Source organism: Oncorhynchus kisutch, linkage group LG23, assembly GCF_002021735.2.
Source record: "Oncorhynchus kisutch isolate 150728-3 linkage group LG23, Okis_V2, whole genome shotgun sequence".
Lineage (NCBI taxonomy): Eukaryota > Metazoa > Chordata > Actinopteri > Salmoniformes > Salmonidae > Oncorhynchus > Oncorhynchus kisutch.
The window spans coordinates 39,549,033-39,568,345 of NC_034196.2; the positions used below are offsets into that span (position 1 = coordinate 39,549,033).

Genomic DNA, 19,313 nt, shown 5'->3' on the forward strand with positions numbered 1-19,313 from the left:
TTCAGTCCATTTAAATTTATTCATGAGGCCCTAATCTATGGAATTCACATGACTGGGCAGGGGCACAGCCATGGGTGGGCCTAGACCCACCCACTGGGAGCCAGGCCCAGCCAATCAGAATTGGTTTTTCCAACAAAAGGGCTTTATTACAGAAAGAACGAATCCGTTGCACGCATCCCTTAATTAAGGTATCTTTTTTTTTTTTGTCATTATGGATATCAGCCAATAGAAACACATTCAATAACATTCACTACATGGAACATATTAAAAGAAAGTTTGTTTAAGAGTCTGTCCTATATCAGAGACACGATCAGGAAACATACCGACACACAGCAAATAAATAAACATCCTCTCACTGTCAACTGCGTATATTTTCAGCAAACTTAACATGTGTAAATATTTGTATGAACATAACAAGATTCAACAACAGACAAACTGAACAAGTTCCACAGACATGTGACTAACAAAAATTGAATAATGTGTCCATGAACAACAGGGGGGGAGGGGGCAAATCAAAAGTAACAGTCCGTATCTGGTATCTGCATTAAGTACTGCAGTGCATCTCCTCCTCATGGACTGCACCAGATTTGACACTTGCTGTGAGATATTAACCCACTCTTCCACCAAGGCACCTGCAAGTTCCCAGACATTTCTGGGGGGAATGGCCCTAGCCCTCAACCTCCGATCCAGCAGGTACCAGATGTGCTCAATAGGATTGAGATCCGGGCTCTTCGCTGGCCATGGCAGAACACTGACGTTCCTGTCTCGCTGGAAATCACATACAGAACAAGCAGTATGGCTGGTGGGAGGAGGAGGACTTCCCTGTAACGCACAGTGTTGAGAATGCCTGCAATGACAACAAACTCAGTCCGATGATGCTGTGACACACTGCCCCAGACCATGACGGACCCTCCAGCTCCAAATCGATCCCGCTCCAGAGTACAGGCCTCGGTGTAACGCTCATTCCTTCGACGATAAACGTGAATCCCACCATCACCCCTGGTGAGACAAAACCGTGACTCCTCAGTGAAGAGCACTTTTCCAGTCCTGTCTGGTCCAGCGAGGGTGGGTTTGTGCCCATAGGCGACGTTGTTGCCGGTGAGGACCTGCCTTACAACAGACCTACAAGCCCTCAGTCCAGCCTCTCTCAGCCTATTGCGGACAGTCGGAGGACTGAAGGAGGGATAGTGCATTCCTGGTGTAACTCGGGCAGTTATTGCCATCCTGTACCTGTCCCGCAGGTGTGATGTTCGGATGTACCGATCCTGTGCAGGTGTTGTTATACATGGTCTGCCAATGTGAGGACGATCAGCTGTCCGTCCGGTCTCCCTGTAGTGCCGTCTTAGGCGTCTCAGAGTACGGACATTGCAATTTATTGCCCTGGCCACATCTGCAGTCCTCCTTGCAGCATGCCTAAGGCACGTTCACGCAGATGAGCAGGGACCCTGGGCATCTTTCTTTGGTATTTTCACAGTAGAAAGGCCTCTTCAGTGTCCTACGTTTTCATAACTGTGACCTTAATTGAAGGTCCTCAAGAACAGTGGTTTCCATCATTCTTAAATGGAAGAAGTTTGGAACCCCCAAGACTCTTCCTAGAGCTGGCCGCCTGGCCAAACTGAGCAATCACGGGAGAAGGGCCTTGGTCAGGGAGGTGACCAAGAACCCGACGGACACTGATTGAGCTCCAGAGTTCCTCTGTGGAGATGGAAGAACCTTCCAGAAACACAACCATCTCTGCAGCACTCCACCAATCAGGACAGATGGAAGCCACTCTTCAGTAAAAGGCACATGACAGCCTGCATGGAGTTTGCCAAAAGACACCTAAAGGACTGACCATGACAAACAAGATACTCTGGTCTGATAAAACCAACATTGAACTCTTTGGCCTGAATTCCAAGGCTCACGTCTGGAGGAAACCTGGCACCATCCCTAAGGTGAAGCATGGTAGTGGCAGCATCATGCTGTTGGGATGTTTTTCAGCAGCAGGGACTGGGAGACTAGTCAGGATCGGGGGAAAGATGAACGTGCAAAGTACAGAGAGATCCTTGATGAAAACCTGCTCCAGAGCACTCAGGACCTCAGAATGGGGTGAAGGTTCACCTTCCAACTGGATCTCAAATATATTTTGATTTGTTTTACACTTTCTTGGCTAGTACATGATTCCATGTGTCATTTCATAGTTTTGATGTCTTCTATTATTCTACAATTCAGAAAAGAGTAACAAATAAATAAAACCCCTGGAATGAGTAGGTGTCTGAACTTTTGACTGGTACCGCATATCTAGTTTAAAACAGACGGATTTTGATGGGGATTTTTGTATTATGTTAATTACATTTCTGCGGGTACGTGACCATTGTAGGCTAAGTGTTATTCAGCTTTTTGATATGCCACACATGTCCAAGTGGCGGGATTATCTTGACAAAGGATAAAAATGCTCACTAACAGGCACGTAAACTAATTTGTGCACAACATTTGAGAAATAAGCTTTTTGAGCATATGGAACATTTTTGTGATCTTTTATTTCAGCTCATGAAATATGCAACCAGCACTTCACGTGTTGACTATATATTTTTGTTCAGTGTAGTATTTTATTTATTTGAAATCAAAAGTCTAGTCAGAAAGGGAAGAGACTAATTCAAATAAATGTAATCTCTCACCAGTTGCAATGTGTTTGACAGTTAGCTGGACTTAGAAGTGAGACAAGGCTTCCTTAAGAGCAAACCGAGTCTGTCAAACAGTGTCAGGGTGTTGATCAGACTGACTAATGCCTACCTAACCAAAGCCTGTATGGCCGAGTAGGGAGCCACAAGCAGATGGTACATGGGAGAAAAAACATTGACCAGACGGAGAAAATATCCAAAACCTTGAGCCAATACAAAGTTACATTAACACTACTTTCCATCACTTACATGCACATTGGAATCATCAGAGTGCATAGCCTACCCCTCGTCTCTGTAAGAGGAGCACATTATATAACTAAATGGACAGATTTCCCCCGAAAACTATTGATCCCAGTATTTATTGAGTTGTGGTGGTGGGCAAACCAACCAGTCATCCTCTTAACTGCCCCTGTTCCCAAACAGAAGGTGTGTGTTGGACAGGCACCGCTTCGATAGCCATTCATCACTGCTCTGTGTCCTTGTCTAGGAGTATTCAGCCATTTTACAGGAGGGACTGGAGAGGATCCCAGGGTGAAGTGGTAGCCTTCACTTTATAAATTGCTCAAAGCTTAAAAAAAACACTAAATCAAATAAAAGCCTGTAATTTAGTAGCCAGTTCTCAGAGAGGATGATGTAAAAAATAAATACATGAATACATGAAGTTAAAAATGATTCAATTATCTTTGAGGCACAAGCTTAATATTTAGAATAAGAATAATTGCAGTTTTTGTAATCAAACATATATATTAGTGAGTCTCCTTGGAAAGACACAAAAAGGGGCAATCTGGGGTTGGTACATTCATTATACATTTATTTATGTATGATCTATAGCCAATCATTATACATTTATTTATGTATGATCTATAGCCAATCATTATACATGTATTTATGTATGATCTATAGCCAATCATTATACATTTATTTATGTATGATCTATAGCCAATCATTATATATATTTTATGTATGATCTATAGCCAATCATTATACATTTATTTATGTATGATCTATAGCCAATCATTATACATTTATTTATGTATGATCTATAGCCAATCATTATACATTTATTTATGTATGATCTATAACCAATCATTATATATATTTGATGTATGATCTATAGCCAATCATTATACATTTATTTATGTATGATCTATAGCCAATCATTATATATATTTTATGTATGATCTATAGCCAATCATTATATATATTTGATGTATGATCTATAGCCAATCATTATATATATTTTATGTATGATCTATAGCCCATCATTATATATATATATATATATTTTATGTATGATCCATAACCAATCATTATATATATTTGATGTATGATCTATAGCCAATCATTATATATATTTTATGTATGATCTATAGCCCATCATTATATATATATATATTTTATGTATGATCCATAACCAATCATTATATATATTTTAAGTATGGTCTATAGCCAATCATTATTGAAGAATCGAACTTAGAAATGCCTTATGAGCTTAGGTCAAATGATGCACCCCATCAGAACCTTAAATTAGCTTATTTTAGATTATTTTATTTTTTTTGTAAACAATGTATAACTTCAAAACATGGTTAACACTATCCCCTTGATCTCATGGAGGGTCAGTCCTTACATCTATAGCTCTGTCTAGTCATTTGAGAGTGGTTACATTTCTCCATTCCCAAACGTCAGTTGTTTTAACCCCCCAAAAAATTGTCAGGGTGGATGTTTTGCTGCTGTTTGAATTGCAGATTGCCCCTTTAACAATGCCTTATGTGATAAGATTAGTGTAGTGTTTCTAAAGGGTTAGAATGGCAGGAACAAAAGGTCAAAAGCTCAGCAGAGAAAGAGAGTGAAGAACTTACATGGCCATGAAGGTCCGTGTTCAACAGCATCAGAGCACATGTAAGGCAATGGGCTCCATCTGCAAAAATGTGGTTAATTAGTGAAGGGGAATTTTAGGAGTACCCATTTTAGCAATGACGGATGGTTGTTCTGTGCTCATATGTACATCAACAAATATTTTTTTAATGTTACATTTCATGAGCAACGGGATACAGGTTGTGGTGCGTACTGTTGGTTAGACCAGCAAGGTACAAAAACATAGTTTTATCTTTCTCATGCTGCTGAAATGTCACATCATGCACAGATTTATAAAGATGCCCTCTAGAAAAGGAACAAGTCCCCCCAATGAAGATCAGTTCATCCATTTCTACATAGTGGTGTAACATCACTTCCATGGCAACGAGAGGACCGTTTTAGCTTTTACCCATACTGGTCAGAGGCTTGTTGTTACTAAGACTGTTGCTATGGAAGACATGACACTGGTATTGGGCGAGTACTGTAGACTGCATTTGAAGGTAAAAACCAATGCATTTGATTCCATTGAAATGGACATTGTTAGAAAGACTAGTCTAATACGACTACTGAGCCAATGAAGCTACACGATATAATCAAGCAATGAGGGGGAGTGGAATATGGCCAATATACCACGGCTAAGGGCTGTTCTTATGCACGACGCAAAGCGTATATCACACAAACCCCCGAGGTGCCTTATTGCTATTATAAACTGGTTACCAACGTAATTAGAGCAGTAAAAAATATATATATTTTGCCAATAGCCATGGTATACAGTGTCATATACCATGGCTGTCAGCCAATCAGCATTCAGGGCTGGCACCACCCAGTATAACTAGTGGAACTAACACAGCAAATAGTAACCCTTCAGCACACACTGAGATATGACAAAATCTTTGGTATGTCAGCCATTGGGTAAGCACTTTTCATATTGCCAGTCATTCAATCTTGTTTAATCACTCAAACCACTTGTCAAGTCATGTAGCATAGACACAAAGAAGTTAACAAGTACCTTGTGAGGAGATGACGGTGGGGTTACATTGATAGTACCTATTGGAAAAGTGGATCAAAACCCGTTCTCTCTCCTGGGTTTCGCCTATTAGTGCAAAAGCTTTCAAGAAAGATCTGAGGACACAGAAGCAGCAAGTCAGATGAAATGAAGTGCATACATCAATATCAGGGCTCGAAGAGGACCCTGGGTCTCTTGAGGAAAAACAAAACACTGGTCATATCAAGATGTAATTTATTTGGATTACCGGGGAGGCAGGCATTAAACCTCTATTTTTTGAGAAATGCCTTTGTTGCCTTCATGCTTGAACTAAATGTGTCAAATGGCTACAATAGTGATAAATGGTTACCTGAGAGATTGGTCCAATGTCATCCCTGTAAATTCAAAAAATGTAAGGTACTCTTCAGCAACCATCTTGCTGAAGTCATTGCTGTAAGAAAGAAAGAAGATGGTGTTTAGATACACATCGAAGACCACAATTGCCAGTAACAAAACTCACAAGTAAATAGTTTATAGGTAACTGTTGCCTTGCCACGAGGATTCAAAACTCCCCACACACTACCCTGAAAGGGTCAAGGATCTCAGGCTCTTACTGGTTTGTACAGAGCCGTGTACAGAGCCGTGTACAGAGCACATCACTTTCATACCTAAAACACAGCTTCTAGCTCTACCTAAGGCTCTAGCGGGGGTTTTATCTGGGCTTTATCGGCTTGGCCCTAATTTATGTGCTCTGACACATGGAGTTGCATGGCAAATGGTCCAGGATCAAAGGACAATGCCCAAGGACTAGGCAAAATGCATATCTGTTGAAGTATTCAGTGGACTGAATATTGTGACAGAATAATTCTATAGTATCCATCATGTATTGTATCTATCTGAAACGTGTTTACTCTAGATAACTGTTGTTATCCATGGATGCATGATCTCGGTGGTAACTTGCATCTGCACAGGGTGAACTCTGATTTACTATTACGCAAAGGGTTTTTGTCTTAGGAATTCTGTCTTGGTTTTATGTTGAAAGGTGACACCTTCAGAATTAAATGCCTTCGTTCTCTCTTATCCTGTACCCAGTCCACAGGGGAAGGTTATATGATCAAATCTCTTTGTTCATGCTTTGTCTTCCAAGTTCAGGATCTATATGCCTAGAAGTATGCTTTGTAAATTAAGCTTTACGCCTTGTATGTGAATCCATTCATTGCACAATTTTAATACAATTTATGCCTTTGATATAGACAAATTCTCAGACAAATTCTTGCTAGTCAACGTCAACTCATTGCCTAATGCTTGCTTGTATATTTTTTATTATCTTTATGGAATCAGAAAAACATTCTAATAGGCTAATTACAAGTCGCATGTTAAGTATTTATAGTATCTTATATACTGTATATATACACACACACACACACACCAAATATTACTGGCCACTACAGCTGTATCTGGGAATAGTCAGAATAAAGGACAAAGCAATGTAGGAGTTGGTTTCCTTGGCGACACAGACCACTGTATTTGATCAGAGACTCTCCTTAAAAATCTGTGTGCATCTGACAGCCAGTTCAATTTGGGGTTATTCCAATGAATACTAATAATAATTTGTAGAGTATATTCTCCGCCCTCACCGCACACAGGAAAACAGGTAAAAACAACAAAAAGTAGAAAGAAAAAAAACTATGCATTAGGTTATATTTTGATGTCAAAGACAAGACTAAGCAGATTAAGCAATCAAACAAAATTTAGCTGGAATAGGTCAGTCTTCAGTTGTTTTTAAATGAGGAAATTTAAGCTGCCTCCTTGACATGTGCAGGTTGAGTGTTGAAGAGCTGAGGGGACACGTGTGCAGGTTGAGTGTTGAAGAGCTGAGGGGACACGTGTGCAGGTTGAGTGTTGAAGAGCTGAGGGGACACGTGTGCAGGTTGAGTGTTGAAGAGCTGAGGGGACACGTGTGCAGGTTGAGTGTTGAAGAGCTGAGGGGACACGTGTGCAGGTTGAGTGTTGAAGAGCTGAGGGGACACGTGTGCAGGTTGAGTGTTGAAGAGCTGAGGGGACACGTGTGCAGGTTGAGTGTTGAAGAGCTGAGGGGACACGTGTGCAGGTTGAGTGTTGAAGAGCTGAGGGGACATGTGCGAAGGCCTCGTCACCCATGCTGCACAGATTTGCGGCTGGTGTTAGCAGGCTGTTTGACTCTGACTGTAGTGGGTGTACTGGGGAGTAGCTCTCCAGAATTTGGCATACGTATGTTGGTGCAATAGGTTTTGTATAGAGCTCATAAAAGAACCCAAAGTCGCTGAGGATGGCAATTGACAAACAAAACAGCCCTAATACCATTTCATAACGTCTTACTAAAATATGCTAATAAGCCTAATTTGTTCTGCCCAATTTCCTAAGTGTAATTGAAATGATAATTGGTGGTGATTATCTAATTTGCCTCAATTCTCATCAGTTTGTCGTTTTGAATAAAACTTTCCAATCCGAGCCTTCTGGCACAGCAGTCAAATTAAACAGACCGGTCTGATGTTATTATGCTACTCATTTCCACTAGCCTGGTCCCAGATCTGTTTTAAATTACCTTAGGAGTTGGAATGACAAAATAAAAACAAAAATCAGGGCCACTGATTATTAGAAAGAGAGCAATCGTCTCCTTTTCTTTCTCTTAACGGTGACAGTAACAACCTAGCCAGCAACATTGTTGTCAGTTTTTTAAAACATTTTTCTTCACAGAACTTTTCTTGTTCTTAAAGCAGATCTTTGAGACACGTGATTTTGTCTCTGAGCGTTGAGTGAAGCAGGCCAAGCTGTGTGACGTCGGGGCTTCCGTTGCAGTATTTACTCATGGTGGAAAACGTTGCAGGGGTTGTGGCAGCACAGATCCAAGATGACTCTCTTAACCATCATATCCATCTGGTACTCTTCTACCTCATTCTTCTGGACCGATTTCAGCGAGAGGAACTCTGGAAGAAGATCCGAGTCTCTCTTTGGGCGTTTCTCTCCGCACACCAGGTAGAGGGCGTCCATCAGGTGAGTGCCACACAGGTACTGGGGGGGTGAGGGCAGCGTCCGCAGCAGATTGGAACAAGAGGCCTATGGGGGATGGTGGTGAAGCTCTGTAGGAAAGTAGCAGCAGAAATGCCAAAGGAAGAATGGTTGAGGCAGAACAACCAGGTCCTCCCCCCCCATCTACACCCATGGAGCAGACAGGAATTTGCTCTTTGCCAGTTTCTGCGGAAAAAGAGAAGTCACTATGTGATCAAATGGTAAGTGACGATCCAATTGCTCGTCTCATTAGGCATGTTCGTCTTTCTAAGTGAGGGGAGCGGTCCAAGCGCAGGGCTGGTGAATGGGGCGTAACTGACAGGATGAGTGGCTCAGATGTCAAGAGGATTCAAGGCATTGGTGGCCTATGCATGGCCCACCTTCTCCTGAATCAACCATACTAAAGAGCACAGGAGGTGTTTGTTTGAAGGTAGCTAGTGCGAGACAGCTGGTGGCTCCAAGAGTGTTCTGAGTGTGTGTTCAAGTACTTAGTACCTTTTGGAGGTGAAGGTACTTAGTAACCATATCCTTTTGAGGTGTTAGTGGGATGTTCCATGTTGACACATTGCTCATTAGCTGAATCTCTGAACATGTCAGATCTTTTTGTGACAACTTCTTTAACAACGCACTCCAAGTTGATGTCATGGTTAAACTGAGACAGCTATATGACATTGGGGCAGCCGGTAGCCTAGCGCTTAGAGAGGTGAGCCAGTAACCGGAGGGCTGCCAGTTCGAATCCTGGTGATGGGCTGGCAAACAGAGGGTTGCTGGAATCAAATCCTAGATGCCATTGCCTGCCATTGTGCAAGACACTGAGGCCCACACAAGGTGGAAGTCAAATTTCGATTGGACCTTGTGATCTTAATCTTAAATTGCCATGAACAGCAAGATACACCACTATAGTACTGATCAGTCAATTCATAATTTTTTCCCTGCTAGTGCTGTCCCAGTCAATTGTAAGTGCTGTTATTTTGAAGTGGAAATGTCTAAGAGCAACTACGGCTCAGCTGCAACGTGATAGGCCACACATGCTCACAAAATGGGACTGCCCTGTGCTGAAGCGCATAAAAAGTGTCTGTCCTCAGTTGCAACACTCACTATCGAGTTCCAAACTGCCTTTGGAAGCAACATCAGCACAAGCATGGTTTGTCGGAAGCTTCATGAAATGGGTTTCCATGGCCGAGCAGCCGCACACAAGCCTAAGATCACCATGTGCAATGCAAAGCGTTTGCTGAAGTGGTGTAAAGCTCACCGCCATTGGACTCTGGAGCAGGGGAAACGCGTTCTCTGGAGTGATGAATCACGCTTCACCATCTGGCGTTCCGACGGACAAATCTGGGTTTGGCGGATGCCAGGAAAACGCTACCTGCCCCAATGCATAGAGCCAACTGTAAAGTTTGGTGGAGGAGGAATAATGGTCTGGGGCTGTTTTTCGTGGTTCGGGCTAGGCCCCTTAGCGTTCAGATTTCCCTTCCCTGGAACTACGGCATACAATGCCATTCTAGAAGATTCTGTGCTTCCAACAAACTGGCAACAGTTTGGGGAACTCCCTTTCCTGTTTCAGCGTGACAATGCCCCGGTGCAAAAAGCGAGGTCCATACAGAAATGGTTTGTCGAGATCGGTGTGGAAGAACTTGACTGTCCTACACAGAGCCCATCGAATCCCTTTGGGATGAAATGGGACGCCGACTGCGAGCCAGGCCTAATCGCCTAACAGTGCACAAACAGACTAACGCTTCTGTAGCTGAATGTAAGCGTAGTAATGTCCACGTAGTAATGTTCCAACATCTAGTGGAAAGCCTTCCCAGAAGAGTGGAGGCTGTTATAGCAGCAAAGGGGGGACCAACTCCATATTAATGCCCGTGATTTTGCAACGTAGTGCATCGTTAAGTATCTCACATCTGGTGAGGTCAGTAGCGAGTCATGTAGTAGAATCTAATCCTTGAGACAGGACAAGCATATCCTATTTCTTTGTAGTGCTTGTCACCACACACACACACACACACACACACACACACACACACACACACACACACACACACATCAACCCTAGTGCAGCATAGACACAAAATTATTATTTATAGAATGTGGTATGTAATCAATACCACTGAGGGGTCCAATTTTGGGGCATTTTGAAGTGTTTGTCTGACAGGCCTGTGAGAGGTGTGTGTGTGCTGCGGTTATTGCAGGTGGAGGAGGAGGTGCTATTCTTCTGGAGTGAGGGGGTGTATAAAAGGATTGGGGTCCTAGAGGCAGAACAGCTGCACCCCAGGGCAACATTCAGGCCTGGCAGGGAAGCAGACCCGCAGCATTAGGAAATTGGATGAGTCGCTAGAACCAAAGGAAATCCTGGCCAAAGCTACATTCCAAATGGCACCCTATGCCCTGTTTAGTCCACTCCTTTTGACAAGGTCCCATAGAGCTAGTGTCAAAAGGAGTGCGCTAAATAAGGAGGCATTGGCGACGCAACTAGAAAGTGATGAGACAACAAATGCATAAATTAAGCAAAGACCAAGCCTGTATTGGCAGCTGTTTAGCCAGGACTATTTTTGATGCCAGCATGCAAATAAAATACTGGATTTTGCATGTGTGGGATTTCTAGGGTTGGGAGATCATGTTTGTTGACCTTTCATTGACTCATCACAAATGGAATTCATAACTATCCGCACCACATCATTTTCAGCAAAGAGCAGTAATTTCCCTGTCAAAAACGGTGTTTTAGATAAGCAGTGATATTATGCTGGTAAACAAACAAACTCCAGCTAACTTTGTAGCCATAGATTGTGCACCTTCCATTGTTTAGCTAAGTAGCTAGCTGGTTGATGGTTTTCCTTATGTAAGCAGAACAGATGAAAGGAATATTCACCTCCACAAATGCTGTTTACATTGATATCCATACTGAATAAAGCAGTTAAGGGGCCTTGTGGGAACCCTTACATTTTTCACTTAATTTAAGGGGGAAATTCACCTTAAAATATTTTGCGCATCTAACTTAAAGTTAAGGAAACTAAGAGAAAAGGGTGAAATTAACTGAAGATGTTTTATGCAACAGACCCCAGGTCCTTGACCACAGAGTCTGAGAAGGAGTAGAGACCTGAGTTAGGTAACAACAGTAGAGGACATGAAGGAGACCTGGTTTAGGTAACAGTATAGGGTAGGACACACTCACTTCTTTCCCAGGTGCTTGGCCACGTCGGAGCGGCGAAAGCCCTCCAGGTGGTAGAGCCGTCGTGCGAGGCGCTGGGCCCCCTCTTGGTCTCCTCGGTTTCCATTGAGCAGTGTGTCCGTGCTGTCCTTCAGCCGCTCCGTGCTGCCCATGTCTGAGTCCCAGTCCGACAGCGCCGTCTTCAGCCCTGCATCACTGCTGGGAGAGAAGGATGGGAGAGATGAGGAGAAATATAAAGCGAGCAAGAGGGAGAGTGAAAGAGATGTTTATCAGGGCACAATAACCAAGCATTACCCCAAACACAAATAACCCTGGTCAAACCTGTCGCCTACAAGTCAACACACAAATCTAGAACGTAGAGCACACCTTGAAGGGCTTGCAATGGGGATCACACACTGAAAAGCTTGGTCCCAGAAACCTATAGATTAATCATGTCAAACTAGGGCCGTATTCATTCACGGAAAAACTAAAACATGCATTTCTAAAAATTGACAAGTTCAGGTTTGTCCCTCCCCGTTTCAACCTGTTAGACCAGTTCTGTGCTTTTCAATCCAGTTCTGTGCTTTTCAATCCAGTTCTGTGCTTTTCAATCCAGTTCTGTGCTTTTCTTCTGCCTGACACTCATTTGAAACGTTTCATATAAACTCCTTGGAGACATCAGATTGCAGTGACAGTGGAGCCTGGGAGTCAAGTGCTTATTTTGTAGTTTGCCTTTCATTCCTGACAATGTCATGTCAATTGCTTTTACCTGCTGGGAAGATAATGGCTGCACATTAAGTTCATGCTGATGGGTGAAATAAAGACAGACTGTGATGGTGGCAGTATTAGCACTGGGATCACCTTCCCATTGACCCAATATTAGAAGTGACGCCAAGTACAAATAGTGTACTTCCTACACACTGCTAGGCTAAATACAGCAGATTGTCTTTCAAACGAGGCCAGCCTGTCAATTAACAACCATTTCTTATTTATAATGACGACCTGTACCTAGACTAAGAAAGGAATCCATCTTACATCTAACCAGACAGTCCAACATGTAAAAAAAATATAAAATTATCACCATGAGTGGGCATCAGGGGGGATCCTCAAACTAGATCAGTGAGATGATGGAATGGGGTATATGCAGTATCTAAACCCAGTACTGGATCAGAGGAGCAGGTTCTGCTGCCTCACAGATAGAACACAGTGGATCCACTCACAACACAGAGAGAGAAAAGAGGGAATGACAAGGACGAGCTAGAACCAGCCATTAGGGAGTACTCGCACAGGGCCGGCCCCGATGAGAGGCGGTGTCAGTAGCAATTAAGCTGTAACATCCAGGGTGTGTGTGTGCTGCTCGGTCCATTTCTCTCCAGCAAGGCTGGCACAGCGGGCAGGTGGCATGATGAACCATGATGAATGGTAAGCGATTTGATGTTGCACAAGGACAACCGCTAAATAAATAAAAAACGTAATTTGAACAAAACTGTAGAGTTGAGAAACAACTTGAGTTCCTAACTTCTGTGCAAATGTTGGCCTACTGTAAATGGGTTCATTGGTAGTAACACAATTAATTGCATCACTCTCAGGCGTAAAATCCTAGTTATTGGAGCGCAATATCCAGTAATGGAGTTGAAAGGTCAGCTGGTATGAAAGGTCTATTTCTATCAGCCATACTGCACCAGGAACTTAGGACAACTGCAATACTAATGTGCTTAATAAGAGTGGATAACATGGAGCAATACCACATGACTGTGCTTATAAATGAAAACAATATAGCCAGTCAAGAGTTGGTGGGCTTTTTCAACACTGTACTGGGTAAAAAAGAAAGCCCAATAGTTTATACTGCACTGCCACCTGTTGATCGTACAAGCACACAGCAGTACAATAGGTCTCTGTAATAGAAATGTAGGCTATGTACTACTATTGCAATTAAACCACTGCAAAAAAAGGGACGTGTGGAAGACAGAGCAAAACGAGTCAAACTAAATGGCCCTGTTTATCCAGAGGAGCATTCAGTAGGGAACAATTTGGAACAGCATGTGAAATAGGTTATTGATATATAAAGGTATCATGCCAGCTCGATTCAGGACATTTAGAAGTGTAACTATCTGCAACATTTGCATACTGAACGTGGCCCTGAACATCAGGCAGGACTAGAAGGTCACTGTGACAGCGTTTCCCATTTGCATCCCATTTCCCTACATCAACATACCAGTGTTTAATCCCATCATTTTACTATAACCCACTGCTCTAAAAACAAACAAAAAAATGGTTTAATACACTGTCTAGTGCTGTGTGTGTGTGTGTGTGTGTGTGTGTGTGTGTGTGTGTGTGTGTGTGTGTGTGTGTGTGTGTGTGTGTGTGTCTACCTGACTTTTTTTATATTAAGCAACAGTAAATGTATCATACCCATTACCACCTGGATGGATGGCACACATCATACCCACTACCACCTGGATGGATGGCACACATCATACCCATTACCACCTGGATGGATGGCACACATCATACCCACTACCACCTGGATGGATGGCACACATCATACCCATTACCACCTGGATGGATGGCACACATCATACCCATTACCACCTGGATGGATGGCACACATCATACCCATTACCACCTGGATGGATGGCACACATCATACCCATTACCACCTGGATGGATGGCACACATCATACCCACTACCACCTGGATGGATGGCACACATCATACCCATTACCACCTGGATGGATGGCACACATCATACCCACTACCACCTGGATGGATGGCACGCATCATACCCACTACCACCTGGATGGATGGCACACATCATACCCACTACCACCTGGATGGATGGCACACATCATACCCATTACCACCTGGATGGATGGCACACATCATACCCACTACCACCTGGATGGATGGCACGCATCATACCCACTACCACCTGGATGGATGGCACACATCATACCCATTACCACCTGGATGGATGGCACACATCATACCCATTACCACCTGGATGGATGGCACGCATCATACCCATTACCACCTGGATGGATGGCACACATCATACCCATTACCACCTGGATGGATGGCACACATCATACCCACTACCACCTGGATGGATGGCACGCATCATACCCACTACCACCTGGATGGATGGCACACATCATACCCATTACCACCTGGATGGATGGCACACATCATACCCATTACCACCTGGATGGATGGCACGCATCATACCCACTATCACCTGGATGGATGGCACGCATCATACCCATTACCACCTGGATGGATGGCACGCATCATACCCATTACCACCTGGATGGATGGCACACATCATACCCATTACCACCTGGATGGATGGCACACATCATACCCATTACCACCTGGATGGATGGCACACATCATACCCACTACCACCTGGATGGATGGCACGCATCATACCCATTACCACCTGGATGGATGACACGCATCATACCCACTATCACCTGGATGGATGGCACGCATCATACCCATTACCACCTGGATGGATGGCACGCATCATACCCATTACCACCTGGATGGATGGCACACATCATACCCATTACCACCTGGATGGATGGCACACATCATACCCACTACCACCTGGATGGATGGCACACATCATACCCATTACCACCTGGATGGATGACACGCATCATACCCATTACCACCTGGATGGATGACACGCATCATACCCATTACCACCTGGATGGATGGCACACATCATACCCATTACCACCTGGATGGATGGCACGCATCATACCCACTACCACCTGGATGGATGGCACACATCATACCCATTACCACCTGGATGGATGGCACACATCATACCCATTACCACCTGGATGGATGGCACGCATCATACCCATTACCACCTGGATGGATGGCACGCATCATACCCATTACCACCTGGATGGATGGCACACATCATACCCATTACCACCTGGATGGATGGCACACATCATACCCATTACCACCTGGATGGATGGCACGCATCATACCCACTACCACCTGGATGGATGGCACGCATCATACCCATTACCACCTGGATGGATGGCACGCATCATACCCATTACCACCTGGATGGATGGCACGCATCATACCCACTACCACCTGGATGGATGGCACGCATCATACCCACTACCACCTGGATGGATGGCACACATCATACCCATTACCACCTGGATGGATGGCACGCATCATACCCACTACCACCTGGATGGATGGCACGCATCATACCCACTACCACCTGGATGGATGGCACGCATCATACCCATTACCACCTGGATGGATGGCACGCATCATACCCACTACCACCTGGATGGATGGCACGCATCATACCCATTACCACCTGGATGGATGGCACGCATCATACCCACTACCACCTGGATGGATGGCACGCATCATACCCATTACCACCTGGATGGATGGCACGCATCATACCCACTACCACCTGGATGGATGGCACGCATCATACCCATTACCACCTGGATGGATGGCACGCATCATACCCACTACCACCTGGATGGATGGCACACATCATACCCACTACCACCTGGATGGATGGCACGCATCATACCCATTACCACCTGGATGGATGGCACGCATCATACCCATTACCACCTGGATGGATGGCACGCATCATACCCACTACCACCTGGATGGATGGCACGCATCATACCCACTACCACCTGGATGGATGGCACGCATCATACCCACTACCACCTGGATGGATGGCACGCATCATACCCATTACCACCTGGATGGATGGCACGCATCATACCCATTACCACCTGGATGGATGGCACGCATCATACCCACTACCACCTGGATGGATGGCACACATCATACCCACTACCACCTGGATGGATGGCACGCATCATACCCACTACCACCTGGATGGATGGCACGCATCATACCCACTACCACCTGGATGGATGGCACGCATCATACCCATTACCACCTGGATGGATGGCACGCATCATACCCACTACCACCTGGATGGATGGCACGCATCATACCCATTACCACCTGGATGGATGGCACGCATCATACCCACTACCACCTGGATGGATGGCACGCATCATACCCATTACCACCTGGATGGATGGCACGCATCATACCCACTACCACCTGGATGGATGGCACGCATCATACCCATTACCACCTGGATGGATGGCACGCATCATACCCACTACCACCTGGATGGATGGCACGCATCATACCCACTACCACCTGGATGGATGGCACGCATCATACCCATTACCACCTGGATGGATGGCACGCATCATACCCACTACCACCTGGATGGATGGCACACATCATACCCATTACCACCTGGATGGATGGCACGCATCATACCCATTACCACCTGGATGGATGGCACGCATCATACCCACTACCACCTGGATGGATGGCACGCATCATACCCATTACCACCTGGATGGATGGCACGCATCATACCCACTACCACCTGGATGGATGGCACGCATCATACCCATTATCACCTGGATGGATGGCACGCATCATACCCATTATCACCTGGATGGATGGCACGCATCATACCCATTATCACCTGGATGGATGGCACGCATCATACCCATTATCACCTGGATGGATGGCACGCATCATACCCACTACCACCTGGATGGATGGCACGCATCATACCCATTACCACCTGGATGGATGGCACGCATCATACCCACTACCACCTGGATGGATGGCACGCATCATACCCATTACCACCTGGATGGATGGCACGCATCATACCCACTACCACCTGGATGGATGGCACGCATCATACCCACTACCACCTGGATGGATGGCACGCATCATACCCATTACCACCTGGATGGATGGCACGCATCATACCCACTACCACCTGGATGGATGGCACACATCATACCCATTACCACCTGGATGGATGGCACGCATCATACCCATTACCACCTGGATGGATGGCACGCATCATACCCACTACCACCTGGATGGATGGCACGCATCATACCCATTACCACCTGGATGGATGGCACGCATCATACCCACTACCACCTGGATGGATGGCACACATCATACCCATTATCACCTGGATGGATGGCACGCATCATACCCATTATCACCTGGATGGATGGCACGCATCATACCCATTATCACCTGGATGGATGGCACGCATCATACCCACTACCACCTGGATGGATGGCACGCATCATACCCATTACCACCTGGATGGATGGCACGCATCATACCCACTACCACCTGGATGGATGGCACACATCATACCCATTATCACCTGGATGGATGGCACGCATCATACCCATTATCACCTGGATGGATGGCACGCATCATACCCATTATCACCTGGATGGATGGCACGCATCATACCCACTACCACCTGGATGGATGGCACGCATCATACCCATTATCACCTGGATGGATGGCACGCATCATACCCACTACCACCTGGATGGATGGCACGCATCATACCCATTACCACCTGGATGGATGGCACGCATCATACCCACTACCACCTGGATGGATGGCACGCATCATACCCATTACCACCTGGATGGATGGCACGCATCATACCCACTACCACCTGGATGGATGGCACGCATCATACCCATTATCACCTGGATGGATGGCACGCATCATACCCATTACCACCTGGATGGATGGCACGCATCATACCCATTACCACCTGGATGGATGGCACGCATCATACCCATTACCACCTGGATGGATGGCACGCATCATACCCATTACCACCTGGATGGATGGCACGCATCATACCCATTACCACCTGGATGGATGGCACGCATCATACCCATTACCACCTGGATGGATGGCACACATCATACCCATTACCACCTGGATGGATGGCACGCATCATACCCATTACCACCTGGATGGATGGCACACATCATACCCATTACCACCTGGATGGATGGCACGCATCATACCCATTACCACCTGGATGGATGGCACGCATCATACCCATTACCACCTGGATGGATGGCACACATCATACCCATTATCACCTGGATGGATGGCACGCATCATACCCATTACCACCTGGATGGATGGCACGCATCATACCCATTACCACCTGGATGGATGGCACGCATCATACCCACTACCACCTGGATGGATGGCACGCATCATACCCATTATCACCTGGATGGATGGCACGCATCATACCCATTACCACCTGGATGGATGGCACGCATCATACCCACTACCACCTGGATGGATGGCACGCATCATACCCATTACCACCTGGATGGATGGCACGCATCATACCCATTACCACCTGGATGGATGGCACGCATCATACCCATTACCACCTGGATGGATGGCACGCATCATACCCATTACCACCTGGATGGATGGCACGCATCATACCCATTACCACCTGGATGGATGGCACGCATCATACCCATTACCACCTGGATGGATGGCACGCATCATACCCATTACCACCTGGATGGATGGCACGCATCATACCCATTACCACCTGGATGGATGGCACGCATCATACCCATTACCACCTGGATGGATGGCACGCATCATACCCATTACCACCTGGATGGATGGCACACATCATACCCATTAC

At 45.4% G+C, this 19,313-nt stretch overlaps 1 protein-coding gene across 7 annotated transcripts in view; it reads right to left on the minus strand.

Annotated features, from left to right (window-relative positions):
• Positions 1-19,313, minus strand: part of psd3l (pleckstrin and Sec7 domain containing 3, like) — a 157,707-nt gene that overhangs the window by 71,916 nt on the left and 66,478 nt on the right. For 5 of the 7 annotated variants that reach the window (XM_020457338.2, XM_031802301.1, XM_031802302.1 and 2 more), the window contains 4 exons: positions 11,717-11,911; positions 5,870-5,950; positions 5,524-5,636; positions 4,520-4,578 (listed from right to left, as the gene is read on the minus strand). In XM_020457338.2, the coding sequence (XP_020312927.2) occupies positions 4,520-4,578; positions 5,524-5,636; positions 5,870-5,950; positions 11,717-11,911 (448 nt within the window). The remainder of the gene's footprint in view (positions 1-4,519; positions 4,579-5,523; positions 5,637-5,869; positions 5,951-11,716; positions 11,912-19,313) is intronic. The other 2 variants (XM_020457339.2, XM_020457343.2) reach the window with 1 other exon arrangement.